This window comes from Athene noctua, chromosome Z, assembly GCF_965140245.1.
Source record: "Athene noctua chromosome Z, bAthNoc1.hap1.1, whole genome shotgun sequence".
NCBI lineage: Eukaryota > Metazoa > Chordata > Aves > Strigiformes > Strigidae > Athene > Athene noctua.
In genome coordinates, this window is record NC_134077.1 from 74,584,045 (window position 1) to 74,603,752 (window position 19,708).

General features: G+C 41.3%; 1 protein-coding gene across 3 annotated transcripts in view; it reads left to right on the plus strand.

Moving 5' to 3' along the window:
* Nucleotides 1–19,708, plus strand: part of DGKQ (diacylglycerol kinase theta) — a 101,459-nt gene that overhangs the window by 13,401 nt on the left and 68,350 nt on the right. For all 3 annotated transcript variants that reach the window (XR_012635499.1, XR_012635500.1, XM_074931689.1), the window contains exon 2: nt 9,533–9,612. Coding sequence is in view for 1 of the 3 variants with exons in the window: in XM_074931689.1 (XP_074787790.1) it covers nt 9,533–9,612 (80 nt within the window). In the remaining 2 variants the exon portion in view is untranslated. The remainder of the gene's footprint in view (nt 1–9,532; nt 9,613–19,708) is intronic.

A 19,708-nucleotide genomic window follows, 5' to 3' on the forward strand; every position in this document is an offset into this window, starting at 1 on the left:
CTTTTGATTCAGCACAGGATAATGGTTAACTTTCTGGGCTGTGAGTGCACATTGCCGGCTCGTGTCCAATTTTTCAGCCACCGATACCTCTAAGCCCTTCTCTCAGGGTTGCTCTCAACCCCTTCATCCCCCAGCCTATATTGATACCAGGGGGTGTCCTTACCCATGTGCAGGACCTTGCACTTGGCCCTGTTGAACCTCTTGAATTCAGATGGGCCCACTTCCTGAGCTTGTCCAGTTCCCTCTGAATGGCATCCCGTCCCGTCCCTCTGAATGGTATCCCGTCCCTCAGGCATATCAACTGCCCCACTCAGCTTGGGTCTGTAAACTTGCTGAGGGTTGATCCCACTGTCTATGTCATTGACTAAGATATTATAAACAGTACTGGTCCCAGTACTGACCCCCAAGGGAGACCACTCATCGCTGATCTCCATCCAGATGTTGTGCTGTTGACCACTGCCCTGTGGATGCAATCATTCAGCCAATTCACTTCATTGAAGCCTGTATTCAGCCAGGCCATATCATCACTGGCCATACTGTACGTCATGGAAGGAAAGTGGACTGCAGCATGTTAAGTGGAGACGGTGGACCCCTCTTCTTTGTGTAAGTGCAGCTGGTAGGGTGTCTAGGTTTTCTGTTGGCTATAGTTATGACCTAGAAAAGCTGCTTGACCAAATGGAGACGCTGGTTTTGCTACTGTGTGGTGTAGCCTGCTTGTGCAGTTGTTATTTGCTACTTGGACTGTGAAGCCCTGATGGAACTGAGCACACAGGGTAGGTGCCTTTGTTTTCTCTCCAGCTGTAGGTGCTTTAGCTTCATGTGCATAGCAGGACTTAAGAGACCTGCTCCAGGTGAAGTCAGGGGATGAGAGGATGGGGATGGTGCTTTTCTGACGGGTAAAGTTCTGTTCATTTGTCAGTACTGGGCTTACTGTACCAGGAAAGATGGAGAAGCAAGGTAGAGTTTGTTGTCAGACTTCAGAATATTTATATTCTTACTGATGAGAGAATGAGAGGTCCTTAGGGTAGCCAAGGGGTTTTGTAAGGCTACCACCATTCAAGCAAACCAACTGTGACCAAATTAGTGCTTGTATGTTTGACAGATCAAGTATATCACTGAACTCATTTGACTGTTTCATTATTCAGTAGCTTGTCTCATTTTCACTTGAGTTGTTGCTATGTTATTTCCTAACAGCATATCTGAAATACAAATGAATAGGAATTCAGATGTGCTGCCCTGAAATTACAGAACTCAGACGTTGGAAAAACATTTCTTTTGGGTATCTGTATCTATAATAGAGCTTGCTCTCATGCGGACAGTTCTGGAAATAAGAAGAGTACAGCACAATCCACGTTGTGCAGGGGGAAACTCCATTTTCATCAGAAAGGGTGGATGCTGGTATCTCCATTTAAAACAGAGCCAGGTATGGCTGGTTAGTTGGCAAGACTGGAGAGTCCTGAAGAGAGAAAGGACATGGCAAGTACAAGTGATCTATAAGGATGCTCAGTGAACATTTAGAAAACCTTAGCAGGTTTCTGATTTATTCTGGATTTTCAGAGGAAAAATCTGAAAGATTTTCCCTGTTATCAATACAGGCTGGGGGATGAGAGAGAGCAGTCCTGCTGAGAAGGGCTTGGAGGTATTGTGGATGAAGAATTGGATATGAGCTGGCAATGCGCACTCGCAGCCCAGAAAGTCAATTGGTATCCTGGGCTGAATCAGAAGATCCACAGTGTGGTCTCACTGAACTGTAAGACAAGCAGAGGCCCAAAGTTTCTCACTGCAGTGAGGAGTATGTTCGTAATGCCTGACTTCTAAAAGGTTTCAGAATTTTTTCCATTCCTGTTTTGCTGTTGTGTGAATGCTCTGGGAAGACAAAAGCTTCTAGTAACAGCTTTCCTGGTGACATTTAGCATGCATTACACAACAGGCTTCTAAACTTAAACTAGGTTGTGTTTTTGTCTGAGAGAGCACACCGATATTGCATACAGGTCTTTGCATGTTTCTGCTGAATTGGGAAATAAGCTGGCAAGGTCCATGTACTGCAGCCAGCATTCCTTTCAGTGAATAGTCACAGTATTCAGGCTAGCCTGTGGTCACAGTCCTAAACAAAAAAGCTAAATGTGTCTGTGTTGGCAAGCTACTGCAATGGAAAAGGAGCTCAAAGCTGTGTAAAAAATATAAAAGTTAAGTCCCGTGAACTTCTAGTGAAAAGAGAGTGTTGATTTTAGGTTACTCATGAAAATAGCATCTCCACCATCAGCTTGAATGGTCCTGTATGCATAAGCAGTCTTATAACAGTGTGTTTTATATAATCATTTTAAACCATTGAGATTTGGAAAAAAAAAAAAAAAATTCTCCAATTTATGACTACTTAGCCTGTGGGCGTTTCCTCAAAGCTGTTGTCTTCTAATTGTCATATGGATCTCTTCACTGAATGCAAAGATGGTCCTGCTGAACAAACTAGCTTGATTGCTTGCAGGATAAAGGACTACTTCAGAAGTGACTGAAAAAGACCCTAAAAGGCAGAGCCACCATAAGATTAAGCCTTTATTTTGGCCTCTGTCATGTCAGGCACATGCTATGGAAGAACAGTAGGAGAGGGGGAAATAACCTACTTTGACCAAAATAAAACTTGGCCTCATTTGTCTTGGTCCTGATGTGCCCTTTTAGGTCTCACTGATTCATTGTTTGGAAAGTAGAGACTGTTACTGCTGTCTTGCGTAACAGCTTTGAAGCTTTTTTTACTCCCTGGCTTTGCTAGGTTTCTTGTTTGTTTTGCTCTGTCCATCTACAGGCAGTTGTTCTTCCTCCTGTCATAAGTATGCTGCAGTAACTATGCCTCCCGCACTGGGCATCCTTGCTGTTGTGTGCATGGGTGTACTTCTATGAAACGAATTTGAACACGCTAATTCCTCCATGTTCAGCTCTTTGTACGTGTCTTCCTTCCTCAAGTGCTTGTAACCAGCCTCTTTATAAACCAGTGCTATTGTTTTGTGACTCCAAGCCCTGGCAGAACCGAGGTGGAAGCTAAGACATCTCTGAGTGCTGGGAAACAAAATGGGCATTTTGGAAGCCTTTCCAGATCCTGGACCAGAGCAGTTTGGTTTGGTGATCCACAGAAGGCAGAGGGCCCTGCTGTGTTTCAGGGTAACCCTGGGGTAAGTGCCTGGACTGAACAAGTGTTTACATCCCCTTCTGTAGTCTTGTTTTTCTGAGCACCTTAGTGGAAGACGGGTATAACCAAGGATGCTGCTCATGGAAGGTGCCCTCCGAAACGGAAAGCTGGCATTCACAATGTGTGAAATGCTAAAATAAAACTACACTAACTGCAGGCCTGAGTTTGGGTGGAAGACAAAAGCGTTAGAAGGGAAGTAATGAACTTGAACAAGGGCACAGGTGGGTTCATGGCAGCAATGTCTTAGTAGGGCTTATGCTACTCAAGTCATTAACAGCTGAGGATTGCATAAGAATCTTTTAATCTACCATTTTATTGCCTGGGGTCAATGAATGTAAAGTGATGTGCATGAAATGAGGAAAAATGCTCTTAAATGTGCATGAAGTGAGGAAAAATGAGCCTTGAGTCAGCTTTTACAGATCAGGCAACAAATGAAGTTAGGGTTGTAATGGTGCATCTAGGGAAATATGTGCCCAGTGTGTAATTGTCAAAAAGACAGAATGAATGCTAGACATTATTAGGAAAGGAATGGGGAGGAGTGGCACAAAAGCCACCTCTGTGCCATGATATAAATTCATGCGCATGGACTGTCTGTGCAGTGGCTGAGCTGATGGTGAGTCCATAGGAGTTTCATGCAGCATTAGATTGTCAAGAAGGCATTTTCTTTTTTTTTTTTTTTTTAATCCACTTTGTAATTCTTTCATGTAGTCCATGTAAATTTATAGGGTTTTTTGTAGAGGATTGTAGAGAGTTTTCATTTATGTAATACTCCTACATATATCAGGCCATCAGTCCAGTAAGCTTTCCTAGATAGGGACTCCTTCCAAGTCTTACATTTAACAAGATTCCCCTGGGAATTACTGCTTTTCATTTAGTTTTATTTATATTCATATTAATGAGCTGAGTATGTTCTTTAATGCATTGCACTTAAATTTTTCCAGAAATGAAAAATTTATTGTGCACTCCTAGCGGGGAAAACAATTCTGAGTCACTAGGCCATTACTGGTTGAGCTAATGGTTTGGTCTAAAAACAAGAATAAGCCCTTTAGTCAACTATGTCATTCAATAATCTGTAACCTTTGTTAAAAGATTAGAAGAAACTTTGGCAGACAGTTGCTGGGAGTTAAAATTTGTACAGGTGAGCAAAATGGGAGTGAGTGAGTTACGGCACTCACTGATAACACCGAACAAAATCAGATTATTATTTGCCAAGTCATCCAGACAATATTGAGGAATTGTGGTGTTGTCACTCCACGTCAGGGTATGAAATCTTCCCAGTGCTGGCTGTGTGACAGGCAGTTGGCTGAAACATGGTGGTGTTTCTTGGGTGTTACTGAAGTTTGCTTTGGGTATGCCATGTGCCAGTGCTCTGCTTGGCCGCAGGAACTTGCCTCTGTCTTTGGGTGCAGGAGCTCTCTCTTTTTGAGAGTCCTCAGTGTGACCTCAGTGTGGCAACGAGAAGGGCTCCTGTGTTAGTATCAGACCATGTCCTGCAAAGCCCATGGGTTGTGGCACCCACCCTGCAGTGAAGACAACAGGACGGAATTGTTGGAAGAAGGAGGGTGTGTTACTGCTGCTTGTGGTACTTGTGCAAGTTAACTGAGATGTAAAAACCAGAGGCTGAGGGGCAGGGGTCAACTGGCAGGACAACAAATCCAGACAACAGAGAGTTGGAGGAGGAACCACCATTTACATTGCAGGTCCTTTTGTTATGCTCAAAATTAGTGCTCACTGAAATAAGAGAAGTTCTCTTGGATTAAGAACACCCATATGAATGGGAGCACAGTGAGTCTTTTAAACAGGTTATACTTCCAGGAGAGGATCAAATCCACTTCGGTCTTTGTGTTGACATCCTTGGTTCTCCTTGGAGAGCAATTTGGTAGCTCTACTTTTAAAAGTGTTTGCAAATGTAAAATTAGATTTATAAATACAGTTGTTAAAGTTAAAATAGAAAGTAAAGACTAACATGTTAAAATACAAATAAATTCATGTTTACTGAAAAAGAGTAAAACTGAATCATGGTTTCTTCTCAAAAAAGGAAACAAAAGTAATTTTCAACACCTTTTAGGATTTTGCTAAGGACTGTGTTGTCTTTTTTAAAGTGGAAGAAGATTTTTTTTGTTAAATTTGATATTTCATAAGCAATTCTCACCCAGCCATTGTTTGCATGGGACACTGATACATTGCTAGAGTCTGTACAGGGTATAGTCCACCTTTCTCTTCCTTCTACTTTTGGGTTCTGCTTTGAAGTCTGCCTTGTGGGCAGAGAGAAAAATGGTTATAGGGAAAGAAGTGTGGCGTATTGGAGGGTGTGAATACCCCTTGCTTTGCTAGCAAGTGCTATACAGCTCATGAGTTGTAGTAATACACAGCTTTTATCTCCTGCCTTCCTAGGGAGGGCAGGGGAGAGATGTCTTCTGTTACCTTTTAAGTGTATGTTTGGAGAGCTACTGGCTGTATGTTCTCTGGGTGTTGTCATACACACGCCTTGCCTTTTCCTTTATTAAATCACCAAGTCAGGCAAAATGTGATAAGGAAAGTGCCCCTGGGAAGGTTTATGAGCAGAACTGCTGTAAAGACATGTCTCGTGCTTGACGTGGACAGGGAGCAGTCCTGTGGTGCCTGATGGCCACCTGGCTTCTTGCTGTGCATCGGGAGTATCTGATTTTTCATATGAATGAAGTCACTGATTATTGAGTAGAGGAGGGCAGCAAGGGAAAGTTGTCAAATGTAGTTGCTGCTGTAGCCTGACTGTACAGTTAGGTGCCCAGAGAGACCACATGAAGTCCCCCAAACCTGCAAGTAAATGATCTTGTGGATTCTCTCAAGGTCTCTTGAAATTGTGTCCATTCATCTTCCCTCAGTGTTGTATAGCTTCATGCAGCTCAAGCATGGATATAGATGCCTTGTGTTCAAAGTTCAGTTTGAAAGTTGCAGGCACTGTTTTCTTCAAATATACCTGAAGTGTTTGTCTCTTCCTTCATCCATGCTGTTAGGTACTTTTGGTAGTGCTTAAAACGCTTAGCTGAAGGATGTACTGAGTGCTCCAGCCTCTCAAGCCTGTCTAAAACCATCAGTTTTGTATACAGTATCAGAAAGATGCAGTTGAAATTGCTTTGCTTTGACTTAGGCAATCCATAGATGTGTCTGCTCATAGCACATCACGGAGTTCCTATGTATGAAAAAAATTGCCTTCTTATAAATAAAGCGCCTGTCCTTATCCTTTGCCTTTAAATGCTTTTTCCTCAAAATTTTCCATTTCATCTCCTGAACCTTCATACAACGTCTTCTGGCTTCTCACCCCTTAAAAAAACACCAAACCCCTCCTGGCTGTCAGAACTTCAGACTTGTGTTGCCCCTCTGGAACTACTGATACAAATTTAGGATTCCCACTCCCTCTCCCTTCTCCCCTCCAAAATGTTGTTCATGCTTCAGTTTGGCTTGCTGCCATTTTGTTTTTCCTTTCTTTAGGGAATGTGGAAAACAAAAACAAAATGGTGACTTGTAAGAGTTAGCTCACCCCCTGAGGAATTTTGTGGGACAGGAAAAAGACACATAGCCAGAACGCATTCTCCCTGCTGAATTTGAGGCATCTGACAAGCAGAGGAGAGGGGTGTGTGAGTACCTCCTGAAAAATATGTGAAAATCTTTCATGGAGAATGTTACTATCTCTGTTTTGGACACTGCTGATCTCCTGCTATTTGTCTCCTGACATTCCTTAATTTGATTCTTTGCAAATACTTCAAAGTTTCCCTTGAAATTTTAGGAAATTCATTATTTTGCATGTTATCTTTTTCTGTATGCACTCAGTCAGAAAAAACCTTTATGCACCTTCCTATTTTACTCCATGTCTGAAACCTTCATTCACCTTTTGATTTTACTGCTTGTATGAAGTTGCTGGCTTGAATTCTTCTTTCGTATATTTTTCTGTGCTGTGAGATGTTTCCTCAGCTGAAGCATGAGGTACTGTCTTTATGCTTGTCACTGAAAAGAGAAAATTGAGTGGTATTGTGTAGTGACTTGAGTTGTCTGAATAAATGGAGAACATTGCTCAAGGTACTTGCGCGTGGAAGGAGCCTTACTTCTATCATCTGGTTTGGAGACACATTTTCTGAGTTCTCTGAGTTGTTTGTGTAGGTCTCGGTTAACTTGTGTATTGGGTTATTGTGTGTGCACTTAAAATAAAGCTAGTAACCACTTGGAGATACCAGTCTTGCAGACCTCAGTTGCCTGCTGCTTCTTGCAGATCATAAAATTTTTGAGAGCAATCTGCAGCACCTTACTCTTTTCTTTCTTTTGTAGTCTGCCTGCTTCTGAATGAGAGAAACAGGAAAAACAGTGCCATTTCACTGAATTGCATTAGTCACTGATGCTTTCTCCTTGACAAGCTCTCACCCCTTTACAAAGTCCTCGGCAGCTGCCTATTTATATTTGAAGCTTCATATTGTCACCTTTTTTGAGTTGACTCTGTGGGAACCTTTGTCACCATGCTTCTGACCACAGAGGTCAGTCCCCCTCACCTAGCCGGGTTCAGCTGAGCTTCGAGCACCACCTGTGAGACAGTGAAGAGGCTGCATGTCTGGGGCAAATGTCTTCCCACTGTGGCAGGGCATATGTGGTAAATTTCAGAATAGCTGGTAGCTTTTCGCCTGCAGCCTCTGCAGATCTGCTCTCGTAGCAATCAGTTGACCCTCCTAAAAGTTTCAGTAGAAATGGTGCAGAGACCTGAGGAGAGAGTTACTTCCATCTACATCCATGTTGTGGTAACATACATAAAATTTATAAGATTTCACCAGTTCTCTGTGTGGTTGTACCTGTTTTCTAGAGCAGGACATACATATTTAATCTGCCCTGATAATTACTTTTTTCTCTTTGGTCTCCTCTGTGCTGATGGGCTGTGTGCTCCTTCCACTATAGTAACCACCTCCAAATGTGCTGGGCATCTGCATTTTCAGTTGTGAGAATCTGCTTTATCATCCCTTCATTGACTTGTTCCCACCCCTTATCTGTCCCACTTAGTCAGGAACGCTATCAACTTTAAAGATGCACATAACACTTCATAGCACCCAGCAGAAGGTTTGGATCTGCCCTCTCTCCACATTCTTTCATCAGTGCAGTAATCACTCTGTGTTCAACCATGGGTGATGAGTAAGGTGTTCTTACGCAGTAGGGACTTGCTGCTTCTCTTTCTGACTTGCAGACAAATGAAAAACAAATGTTTGGCTACTGCTTATGTTAAGATGAGTACCTATGTGAAAAGGGTCATCCTTCTTTTTGTGCCAGCAAAAGGAAAGGTTATGTTGCATGGACTGGCAGTAGACTATGTAGAGAAGTGGACCCGAGCAGTGTTGTGAAATCAGAAATCTGTGAGCTAGAGAAAGGGTAGGAGAGGAAAATTGTTTGCTTTTGATGACACTAGCACATACAGTCAGTAATGACAGTGGGCTGCAGATGGGAAACTTGAAGCACATGGGAGTTTTTTCAGTTACTGGTGAACTTTAGGAAGTGGTGCAGCATGCTTCTTCAAAGGAGGGTATGTGCAAAAACCTTCTGTGTAAAGCTTCACACTTGAACTGGTAGAGAGTAATTCTGAGAGGAGGACTCTAAAGCCATAGCTGCATGACTTACTAGTTCCTAAATAATGTGAGGTGGTATGAATGAAATAAAGAATCCCTTGTTTTCTTTGCTTAGCTTAATGTCATGTAAATCCATGGTAAGCTGTGGAAAATATCACCTCTATGAGAAATTATTTTTTCAAATGCCGTCTTGCTTGAAAGCATGCTTTGTGAAACTTGTGTGAAATTCTAAACTTGTTGCTTCCACAGTAAAAGAAATAATTAGTTGCTCTTGTCTGTCAAAGCTGCATGCAACTGGTGATCTTTAATCTTTTTCATCTGTTATGCTCAGTGTGTAACAATATAATACTGAATTTTCTCCTGTCACATGCACTAGCTTGTAGAATAATTAAATTTCAAACATGTCCATCTGCTGTGGCTACATCAGAGAGCTAGTTTGGACTTTAGACTGTTTAAAATCTCTTTTGAAATATAAGAGGTAATTTTGGTGCTTATGGACAGAGAGCGTGGGAGGGCATGACTTGCTGCAGGCCTGTAATGCATTGGGATAAACTCTCCTTCCTTTTCCATTGCCACTATCTTAGTAACAAAACGAGCTGGAATTCACACACTGCAAGAATTCTGACAGTCGTGTATGTTCTCAAACCTAGGTGAGAGCAAATGTGATTAAAAAGATGTGTTCCTAATTGTATTTGACTACATAATATTTTTTTTTTTGTTTTTCAAAAAGTCCCTTTTTTGTAAAGACTTGTTCATGGTTCTTATTTTATTTCCACAGTTTGCAACTTCATGTCTCATGAAAAGTGCCTCAAGCATGTCAAGATACCATGCTCATGTATTGCTCCCAGCCTTGTAAGGGTGAGTAAGCACACTTTGCCTTGTCTCTTTCTTGAGATAATAGCACAACTGTATCACTAATGAACATGGTGTAGTACAGTGGTGGCTTGTTAATATCGTAATGCTTATATGAATAGTGTTAGTCATCACTGAAGCTTTTATAGCTGCTCAAAGGCAAAGTTACATTTCCTTTGAAAAGTCCCTGCTATGGGCAGCTGTGGATTATCTGTCTTTGAAGCATATTTATTTGCATTCTTCAAATATTACTAGATGTTCTTACATGTATGTCATTACCTGGAAGCCTCACAGTAATGGAGTGGGGTGACTGGTTCATATTGGTGCACTCAGAAAACCGTACCATGTGTCATACTAAAGAAGAACTCTGTACACCACCAATTTTTTTAAATTGCATGTTACTGGGAAAATGCTGAAGCTTCTCTGCCTAGTGAAAGGTCTGTTTGGCTTCTATTCATTGCTGCATCTTAAGGATTTGCGTGTTTACTGTGTCCAGAGAGTAGAGTCATTGTGTCAGAAGCATGACATTTCAAAGTAGAAAAATCAGAAGGTAGAACTTCAGTTGATGGTAATAATTCAAATTTATTTATTTTGATAATTAATAAAGTACTTGCTTTCAAATGCCCTGTAACTTTTTCTCCCACAAGACTTTATGCTTAAAAGGTTGCTTTTAAAGTTTGTGAAAGATGAATCAACTTCAAAGATTATAATAGGCTGCAACTAAGGTATTAAGAAGCTAAATTGAGGTGAAAACAAAATATATTATCCATTTGGGAAAGGAAGCCAGGAATGGGAAAAAAAGGGGAGAAGGAGATGAGAACTTACTAGAGAAGTAGTAAGCACTACAAAAGCCTTAAGGAGCCATATGTAAAACTCAAATGAGACATGGCTGTAAAATGAGAATCATGTGCATTACAGACCTTGCTGACTAAAATTCCCTTTAAGGGAATGCATTGTGTAGACCCAGGAACCCATGACAGGGAGCTGATTTCTGTCTTTGTATCCTAAAAAGCTTTACAAGTTCCTTTATGTTGTGGAAACCTATGTAGGCAGTAAGATGGGAAAGTTTAAAACAATATGTAACCTCAGTTACGGGAATTGGATAGAGAAAAGCTAACTACTCATTTTTCTTAAATTTGTTTTGTCTAGATTATAGTGCTGTTAGGCTTTGCTACATGCTTCCTCTTCCCCACATACTTTTAATCTTGAGTGACACTTAGGTGGCAAAAAGTTATCTGATACATAGAAATTTGCCAGTGAAATAGTGAGAAATAATGTGCTAAGTCTTAGAACCAATGGTAGAGGGACATGTAGAGAGTGAGAAATGCTGTTACTGAGAATTGCCATCATACTGTCAATTCAGTATGCTGGTGCTCAGTCATTGTAGCATGGGAAAAGTAATGATCAGTCAGATGATAGAGGTATCTTTGCAAGGGCCTCGCAGGGGATGGTACAAATCCAACTGGGAAACATTCATTTGATTCATAGTGTCAGAGCTGTAAACATTCGTGACTGCTTCTTTTGTGAATTTGCTTTGAATTTAAGTCATTGTTCAAAATAGTATTTGTTCCTTTGCTTTTGCATGGTAAAAATCCTGCATTTAAACTTAATAATGGTTCCACTTGCATCAGTCATGAATGTCAGTGTAGTCTTTTTGTTCTTTCCTCACTCTCTACCTGCCCCAACACATGAATTTTGTCTAGTTGTTTACTGTTTACACATAAAATCTAATTATCCTTCGTGTGCAGTAGAATTTGTTTTATCTGAGCATTGTTGTCAGCCTACAAAGCTGTTTGCAATTCGGTGTTGCAATATTTAGCTGGAAAGAATCTTCTGCTTTATCTGTATTGAGCTATAGTGATTATGTTTTGAAAATACTGGATTGTGCTACTCTTTATGGACAGTCTTGTCCTCCTTGATGTGGTCATCCAAGTTACACTAATCGTGGTCTGATGTGCAAGTGAAGTCTGTCATATGGGAGATGTTGTTTTGTGTGCAGACTCCAGCAAAGTAAATATTGAACTTGGCATTTGCTTAAAAACCAGAGCAAACCCCAGATTATAATAATTTGTAAAATGTGTGCAAAGTTTATTTTCTTAATCTCTCTTCTCACCTTTCACATTATTTATTTATTATTAAAAGATCTGACATAGGAGGGAACACTGGTGGGATTTTTTTTTCTGATGGTTCCTTCTAGTATATCAATATTCAGTGTATTACAGAAATGAGAAATTTTTTTTAATCTCCTGGATTTCATCCAGAGAAAATGACAATTCTTAAATCTCATCGGAATGTGGGTCATTTGATACCAAGTCAAACTATCAGAGAGTAATTTTTCAGCAGATGTTTCATGGAAACTTTTATTCCTGAGAGTAGGGTTTCCTTCCCAGGGTCAAGTAAAGGCCCACAGAGTCACAAGCATGCTATGGCTGCATCCAGCCTCAGATCATTCTTGATCAGTTCACTCTTAAAGGTGCCCTAAGCATTTTTTTGCACTATTGTTAATCATTATTGCCTGCATTTAGTGTTCCACACTGGATCCAGGTCATGACGTTTCAAAACAAAACATCATGGGTCAGTCCTCTGAAGAAGTTTATGTCTTTAGGATTTGCAGGGAATATGGTTTGTTTCACCAGTAAGGTCTCAGCAACTTTTCCAAATTCAAACCCTCTCTCCCCTACATTCACATCCATAAGTATTTGCCTACTCTGAGGTATGTGGTAAAAAAAAAAAAAAAAAAACCAAACCAAACAGCACCCCCACCAAAACTCAACCAAAAAGAAAAAAAACCCCACCACCCCCCGCCAAAAACACCGAACAAAACCCAATATAACAGTGAAAACAAAACCTCTGTGGGTGTGGAATGTGAAGTTGAAGTTCTGTTTTCTCTTGTTAGATTGTAATTGAGGATGTATTACAAGTTTTTTACCCCATAGATTTGCCATAGGAGTGTGTGTGTTCTCTGTATAACTGTTCTTTGAAAACTAAATAGAAACACAAGTATAGTAAAAGTGGGTTTAGTGAAGTTAGGCATTTGCTATGCTCCTTTTTCCTCATTGTATTGGTGTATTGCTGTAATGGTTTCTAAACGTTTCCAGTTCAAGAAGGGTTGATAGGCTGTTCTTGAAACTTTCTTATGTGCTTTTGTTCTGAAAGCCAGGTTGTCTAGAATGGAAAAAAGCTGGTTTGGGTCATCAGCTTCTCCTGAAGCTTTCTATGCTAAAAATAAAACTTGGCTTTGTAGTTCAGAACGTAACTGCTGCATTCATGGGTTGTGATAGTGAATGGGAAGGTTGTGGTGCTTACAGATGTCTATACGTAGGCAAGTGAGTGTTAACCTTGCTTGCTGACCTGAGTCTCTCCCTCTGACCGCTGGATTCATTAGTGGTGGTTGTTTGGGTCAGTTCCTCATGAACTGAAAGTAAAAGAGAAGGGAAAAAAAACTTAAGTTGGGGTTAAGTCTCCCCAACCTCCCTTCTAATAACCTGTTATGTACTGGACATTTCATATTTTGTATACACAACAGCAGCATCTCATTTTTTTTTTTCAGCTGAAGGACTTCTCTACTTGGACACAGCCTCTTTTTTGTTTACTTTCTCTTCCTACCTGTTCCCTTCCCAAGAAGCAATGGGAAGCTTCAACAAAGTACAAGAAAAATACTTCCAAGGTTTGGTTACTGCTTCACTTGCCTTGGAATAATAAATCACCCAGTCTCATTGAGTTGTCAGAAATATCTGATGGGTTTTGTGTGACTGCCTCAGAGAATTAGCTTTTTAAGGAATTTTGTTGCAGTTGGCTCATAGACATTTTAACAAGTGGGAGAGAGCTTGGCAAGCTGCGAAGGAGAATTTGATGGGGTTGGATTAGGTGGGAGTTCTGGAGAGTATAGGGGATTAAAAATCAGAATCCAATTTTGGAAAGTCATTCCTTGGTGGTCATGGCAGGTGTTGGAGGTTTTATATCAACATGGGCTAAAAAACGCTGCAGTGAATGCTTGCTGAACTTCTACTTCTCCCAGCTGTTGTGGTTTGACCTCAGAGGGCTTAGTACCACACAGCTGCTCACTCCCTCCTTCCCCCCCCCCCCCCCCCCCCACGCTGGGAAGGAGAAAGTAAAGCAGAAGGCTCAGGAATCAAGATAAGGACAGGGAGGGATGATTCATCCACTACAGTCACGGGCAAAAACCAAACTCATTGGGGGAAGAAAAAAAAGAACATAAATTTAATACAGACACTAACAACAACAGCACTTAATAGACACAGAGTCAGACCATGAGAAGCATTTCTGCATCTTGAAAACACCTTCCCCCATCTCTCCCTTCTTTCCATGCTCAGCTTTGCTCCTGATATCTCTATTTCCTTGCCCTCCATGACACAGGGAGCAAGGAATGAGGGGTGCGGTCAGTCCTACCCTTCTTACACCTCAGGGGGATGGAAGGGGAACTTCTGGCATTCCTCCCATTCCAGCACAGTCTGCCTCTCGCAGGAAACAGTCCTCCACAGACTCTTTCCAACATGAGTGACTCCCGCAGGCATGTGGGTCACCTCCCCACATTGCAGTCCTCCCAGTGCCAAACTACAACAGCAGGGCCTTCTTCCATGGGGTCCTGGCCTTCTTCGAGTTCAGTCACCTGGCATGGTGTGAGTGCCCCCACAGGCTGCAAATTGTCTTCTGCTCCACTGATGACCTCCACAGGTGGCAGGGAGGTGACCCTGCCATCTCACCACGGGATACAGGGGGTCTGTGCGCAGCACACCTCCGCCCTTCTCCTCCTTTCTTCTACTGACTTTGGTGTTCACACAGATGTTCTCCTCACAACTCCTCTTACAATTCCACCTCCTCCTTTCAGGTTCCCCTTAAATACGTTATCGTAGAGGTGCAGCTAATTGGCTCAGCCTTGGTGCAAAGGTGCCTCCAACTTGCAGCTGGGGGAGCTTTAAAAAGCTTCTCATAGGGGGCCCCACTGTAGCCCCCTCCCCTGCTACCAAAAACGCCCACCACTCCCTCAAACCCAGAACACAACAGACTGCCGTAGAAGACAGGCTGAAATGCAGGCTGAAATGCGGTGTTTGTGAACAAGCTGCCAGGCATATTAGTTGATGAGTTAGATCTCATCTTCAGATTACTGTGTATTTAGCATGCGTCAGTCAAGGGACTCTTTGTCCTGCCCCTTTGTTGTATCTTTTTGATGGTGATGGTGGAGTTAAATCTGTAACATGAACGCAACTTAACAAATACATGCTTAATATTTTTCCTCTTTTATATTATACATTATAAAAAGAAGTTTCTTTATTTTGTCTCTTCTTCCCCTTTTAGTTGTATATGATAAAGAGGCTTTTCACAGGGTGTCTTAACAATGGTTGGACCCCAAGCTGATCTTTTTAGCAGGGCCTATTGTGATAGGACAAGGGGGTAATGGTTTTTAACTAAAGAGGGTAGATTCAGACTAAATGTAAGAAATAAATTTTTTCCAGTAAGGATGGTGAAATACTTTGCCCAGAGAGGTGGTAGACGCCTCATCCCAGGAAACATTCAAGGTCAGATTGGATGAGGCTCTGAGCAACTTGATCTAGTTGAAGATGTCCCTGCTTAAGCAGGGTGGTTGGCCTAGATGGCCTTTGAAGGTCCCTTCCAACCCAGACTACTCTATGATTTTACCTGAGTGGTTGCTGGATAGTCTTGAGCACCTTCACCAAGAAGGTCCGTCTCTGGTTCTTCAACACTTGACCCATACCTGCGTTGTTTCAGCAAGGCAGTTTCTTGGCATGTAGCAGCATAATTTAGAAGTCAAATGAGGTGTAGAACTGCTTACTGATAATTTTGGCACTGCACCAAGGTTTCCTGCTTTCCCTTACCAAAGGGATAGTCCTTTAACTGCAGTTAAAGGGAAGGGATGGCACCCCCTAGTTCATAAACTCAAGAGAGTTGAAACATGATGTAAGCTGCCTGGTAGCCTGCGATCTTCCAGATAAGAACTGTAGCTATATTGATTCTTCGGGTTCAGAAGTGGAATGGAATGTCACTGTGTTTGTTTCTTTTAACTCTCTATCTTGATAAAAGGAGATGGACTTTGATTTCCTCTGTAGCAGTAAAAGCAAGGAGTGACTATCATTTGCATATCATTTTCTCTTTCCAGTACAAAAAATGTTAGTCCAAGCAATTCTTATTGCAGTGGCAATACAAGTCTCATTTTCTAATAGAAGTATCATATGTTCCTGATTTGAAATGTCATGGAATTTACTGTATAGTTCCCATCACAAAGGGTCCTTGAGACCTTGTGGATAAGGCCTGATGTCCTGTTACAGAGATCTGTAGGATGGAGAAAAAAAGTTCCTGGATATGGTGAGGCTGCATATGGATGTGTGCATTATTCTGATGTATTAGCCCCAATTAAAAGGTTGATAAGTATTTGATTTTCTCATCTCTCCTGTTCTGTGGTACATTGAGACACCATTTAACTTGTATTCTTACCTGATTTTAGAACTTCCACATGTAATATGTACTTAAAGTTGCTTTTTAACACCTACTGATATATCAGGAGCTCAGAGGAAGGGTGTCAGTTTGGACACAACTGATGAGTGATTGACAGGCATCATCCCTAAAAGGAAAAATTAGAAACAGTGTATTCAGGTGCATGCAGTGTATTTAAATTGCAGGATTTTTTTGCTGCTAAAGCAGAGATGTTTCAGGCAAATTAAAGCACTATGTGTAATTGCTGAGTAATAAGTAATTGTAAAGGTGTCAATACCGGGAAAAGTTAAAGCACAAAGAGAGGGTGTAGTCTAGACAATTAACCTGGACAGAATAATCATGGTGTTACTGTAAATTTGGTCTCAAAAGAACCCTCTAAGACTTAGTTTGAAGTTCTAAAAGGCAGGCATTCTTTATTGCAGCACTAGATGCATGGATGCATGCCAAAACACAAAGGCACACTTATTATATACAATAGAAGAAATAAATATTACACACCTATTTCAGAGAATCTAATGCATATGTTAATACATTGCATAAGCTACTAAAATTTGAGGAAGGGTCTCTGAGGGGCTTCCGGGGGGGTTTCGCTGGTCTGTGCTGGTCCCTAATGGTTGTTGAAGAGGTGTCTCTTAGTGTCCTTTCCACGAACTCTGGAGTCTTTCTTTCATTTAAGGTCTTGTCTTGTCATCACTCTGTAAAGTTTCTCAGGTTCATGATCTGGTTTCCACAGGTGTCAGCTCATTTATCTGCTGTCCCCAGGATGTACCCATGACAGTTGCAAAAATTATGTCCTTGGGCTCATTCTTGTCTGAGGCCCTTAGAGCAATTAGCACCAACTGCTTGCAGGCATCAGTGGGGTGTACTCAGATGTGATCACCGTATCTACCTCTCTAGAGCAAAGGTTTTTGGTGTCAGAGTGAACCTTAGGAGCATTAGATAAGGTAGTACTTTTGCACTGGAAACATCAGAATACGTAGAAGATATTCTTGTTTCAGAAACACCATTTAAATTTGTATCAGCAATTTTTTTTGACCATATGCTGAGAGCAGTCTTTTTGAAAGACCCTGTCAGACCCCTGTGGGCATTTAATGAAAATGGTTGCTTCCGAGTTGGTTGTGCTTATCCTTAAAATGCCACAGTGTTTTTGAACAAAAAACTAGTGACCTTAAGTTAAATTCCTTTTGCTCAACCTTTAGAGGCTATTGTGTGTTTGTATCCTTATTTATGTGTACCCTTTCCTGCTTGAAAGCTGATTAGCCCTACACTACTGTAGGTCCTGCAGTCCTGCTTTCTTAGTCTCTCCAGTAGGTTTTACAAAGTCCTGCCAAGTGCGAGTCTCTCTGATGTGACAGAGAAGGAGATGAATGGGCAAAATAATATTTAGACACAGGCCTAGGAAAAGTTTTCAGTGGGTTGTTCTTTTTTAAGACTGCCTGAGGCAGCCGTTGTCACTTTGGCATTTGGTATATTTATATTTCTCTCGTTTCCTTTTCAGCCTTGGAAGTTTTTGGTTCAGGATTCAAGCTAAAAACTTTCTTCTGCCTGAGCTGGTAGAAAAGCAGCTGCAGCTGGGTGAAGAATAGGCCTTCATGGAGCTGTATTTTTCCCTAATGAGCTATCCAAAAGGTTGCAGAGTAGTAAGACTTGGCCTGACGTGACTCTGTCCATGAATCGGAGGGTTTGGCTGTAGCTGGGCTGCTGTAGTGATTCCATTTCAGTGAAAGAGCACTTAAATTCACAGTCTATCATGATGCTTGATGCCCAGTAGCATTTCAGGATGAGGAACAATTGTAAAAGGCACAACCAAAAGAAAACAATTCTATTCCTTCTTTTTCTTCCAAAGTTTGAATGTTCAAGTTGGCTTGTTGCTGTTCTTTCTGTATGATGCAGAATTCATGTGCACATGCACAGATTGCACTGAAGGGGTTAAAATCTAAGTTTTAGGTTTCTGTGGAATCAAATTTTATTACAGGCTGATATAAACTTTTACATTTTTTAACAGATGGCAAGAAACAAAAGAGGAGCTAGGAGTATCTTAACCATGAGTGCAAAGTCATTCTGGAGCTTATGCTGTGTTACTACTACACTTTCTTTCACTGGGCTTCTGACCAATACTCTCAGGGCACTTAGATGTTGTTTAATGGTATTACTAGCAGCAATTTTCTATATATTTCTGCAGAAATCAATTTTAGTGTTTTGCCTAAAGTAATTTAAGTAGTTGTATTGGAAAAACAGTTTTAAATTCTCATCAATTATTAACTTTCTGTAGGCCACCTTATGTGTATGTACTTTGCTGTACTTATACAGGTGGATATAAATAAAAGAATAATATGTAACATTTCATGTTCTGACATGCTGAGTTTTGATTTTTTTAATGTATTGGGTGATTAGAACTTGTTCAGCAACAAATGAAATGTAGGTAGCTGCAGAGAGGAACATGAGTTTGTTATGTTGTACTTGCTCTTCATCTTTCCTCTTTCTCCATCTTATTCCTATCTCATTTCCCACTGGGCTCTGCAGTGGTTTTATGCCTATCACTTCTAAAGCAAGTTAGAAAGACCACTCATAACAAAATTTCTTTGGCTTATTCCAGAAAGAAAGAAGTTGAAGGAACAGATTTTTTTTTTTCCTTTTTTTTTTTTTTTTTCCATGCAACATTACAATCATCAAGTTCTTCCCTTCTTTTTGGCGGTGACTTGAGACTTAAGAGGATTGTCATGAGGGTCTGAACAACTGCAGAGTTTAGTCTTGGTGTCCTTCCTGTGAGTCAGTCCCTGTATAAGTTTGACTCCTGTCAAAGTCCTTTCTCACAGTCTTTCCCCAAATAAATACTGTTTTTCACAAAACTACTTTTATCTTTTGATCTATGGAGGATCCTTTTTCTGCAGCAGAACCTTTCTGTGACAATAATGAAAAGCACTCATTTCTGGGCCAGGGAAAGAAAATTTATCTGTGTTTCTGTGGTGGTTTAGGCCCTGCCGGGACCAGAGACCACATTACCATTGTCCCTCCCCCACCCTCAGACACAAGTAGGGCACAAACCCCGGGTTAAAATAAGGAGAAATTTAATAAACAGTGTGATAAACAATCTGAACAACAGTAGCAATGATAACAACAATAAACAGCAATAACAGTAAACAAGACAAAAGTTATACAGAGAAATACTGCAGTGAACACAGCCAGTCCACTGTGTGCTCCCCTGACCAAAGCCGCAAAGGAAAAAGCTTCCCGCACTGCCGCGCTGGACCCGACGTCAGCATGGTATGAATAACCCGGCTGGAGATCCCTTCCGCCTCTCTGCTGGGGAAACTTAACCCTATCCCAGCTGAACCAGGACAGTTTCAAACACAGGTTGCTGAGGGGATGAGATGATTATGCTAGTGTCCCAAGCAGGTTATTCACCACTCCAGAGCTAAAGAAGGTCTCCTCTCTGTGTGAACTCAAGGGGAATACTGCTGCCTTGGAGATGGGTGGCTCTGTTGTGCCTGGGGCTCTGGTGAGAGTAGGGCAGGCAGAGGACTTAAAGGTGACATTTCAAACCTGAAGACAGGTTGGGATGTGCAGTAAAGCTTTACTGAAAAAATCCCACCATGGCTTTTCAGTAGCCCTCACAGTTGCTGTATCTGGT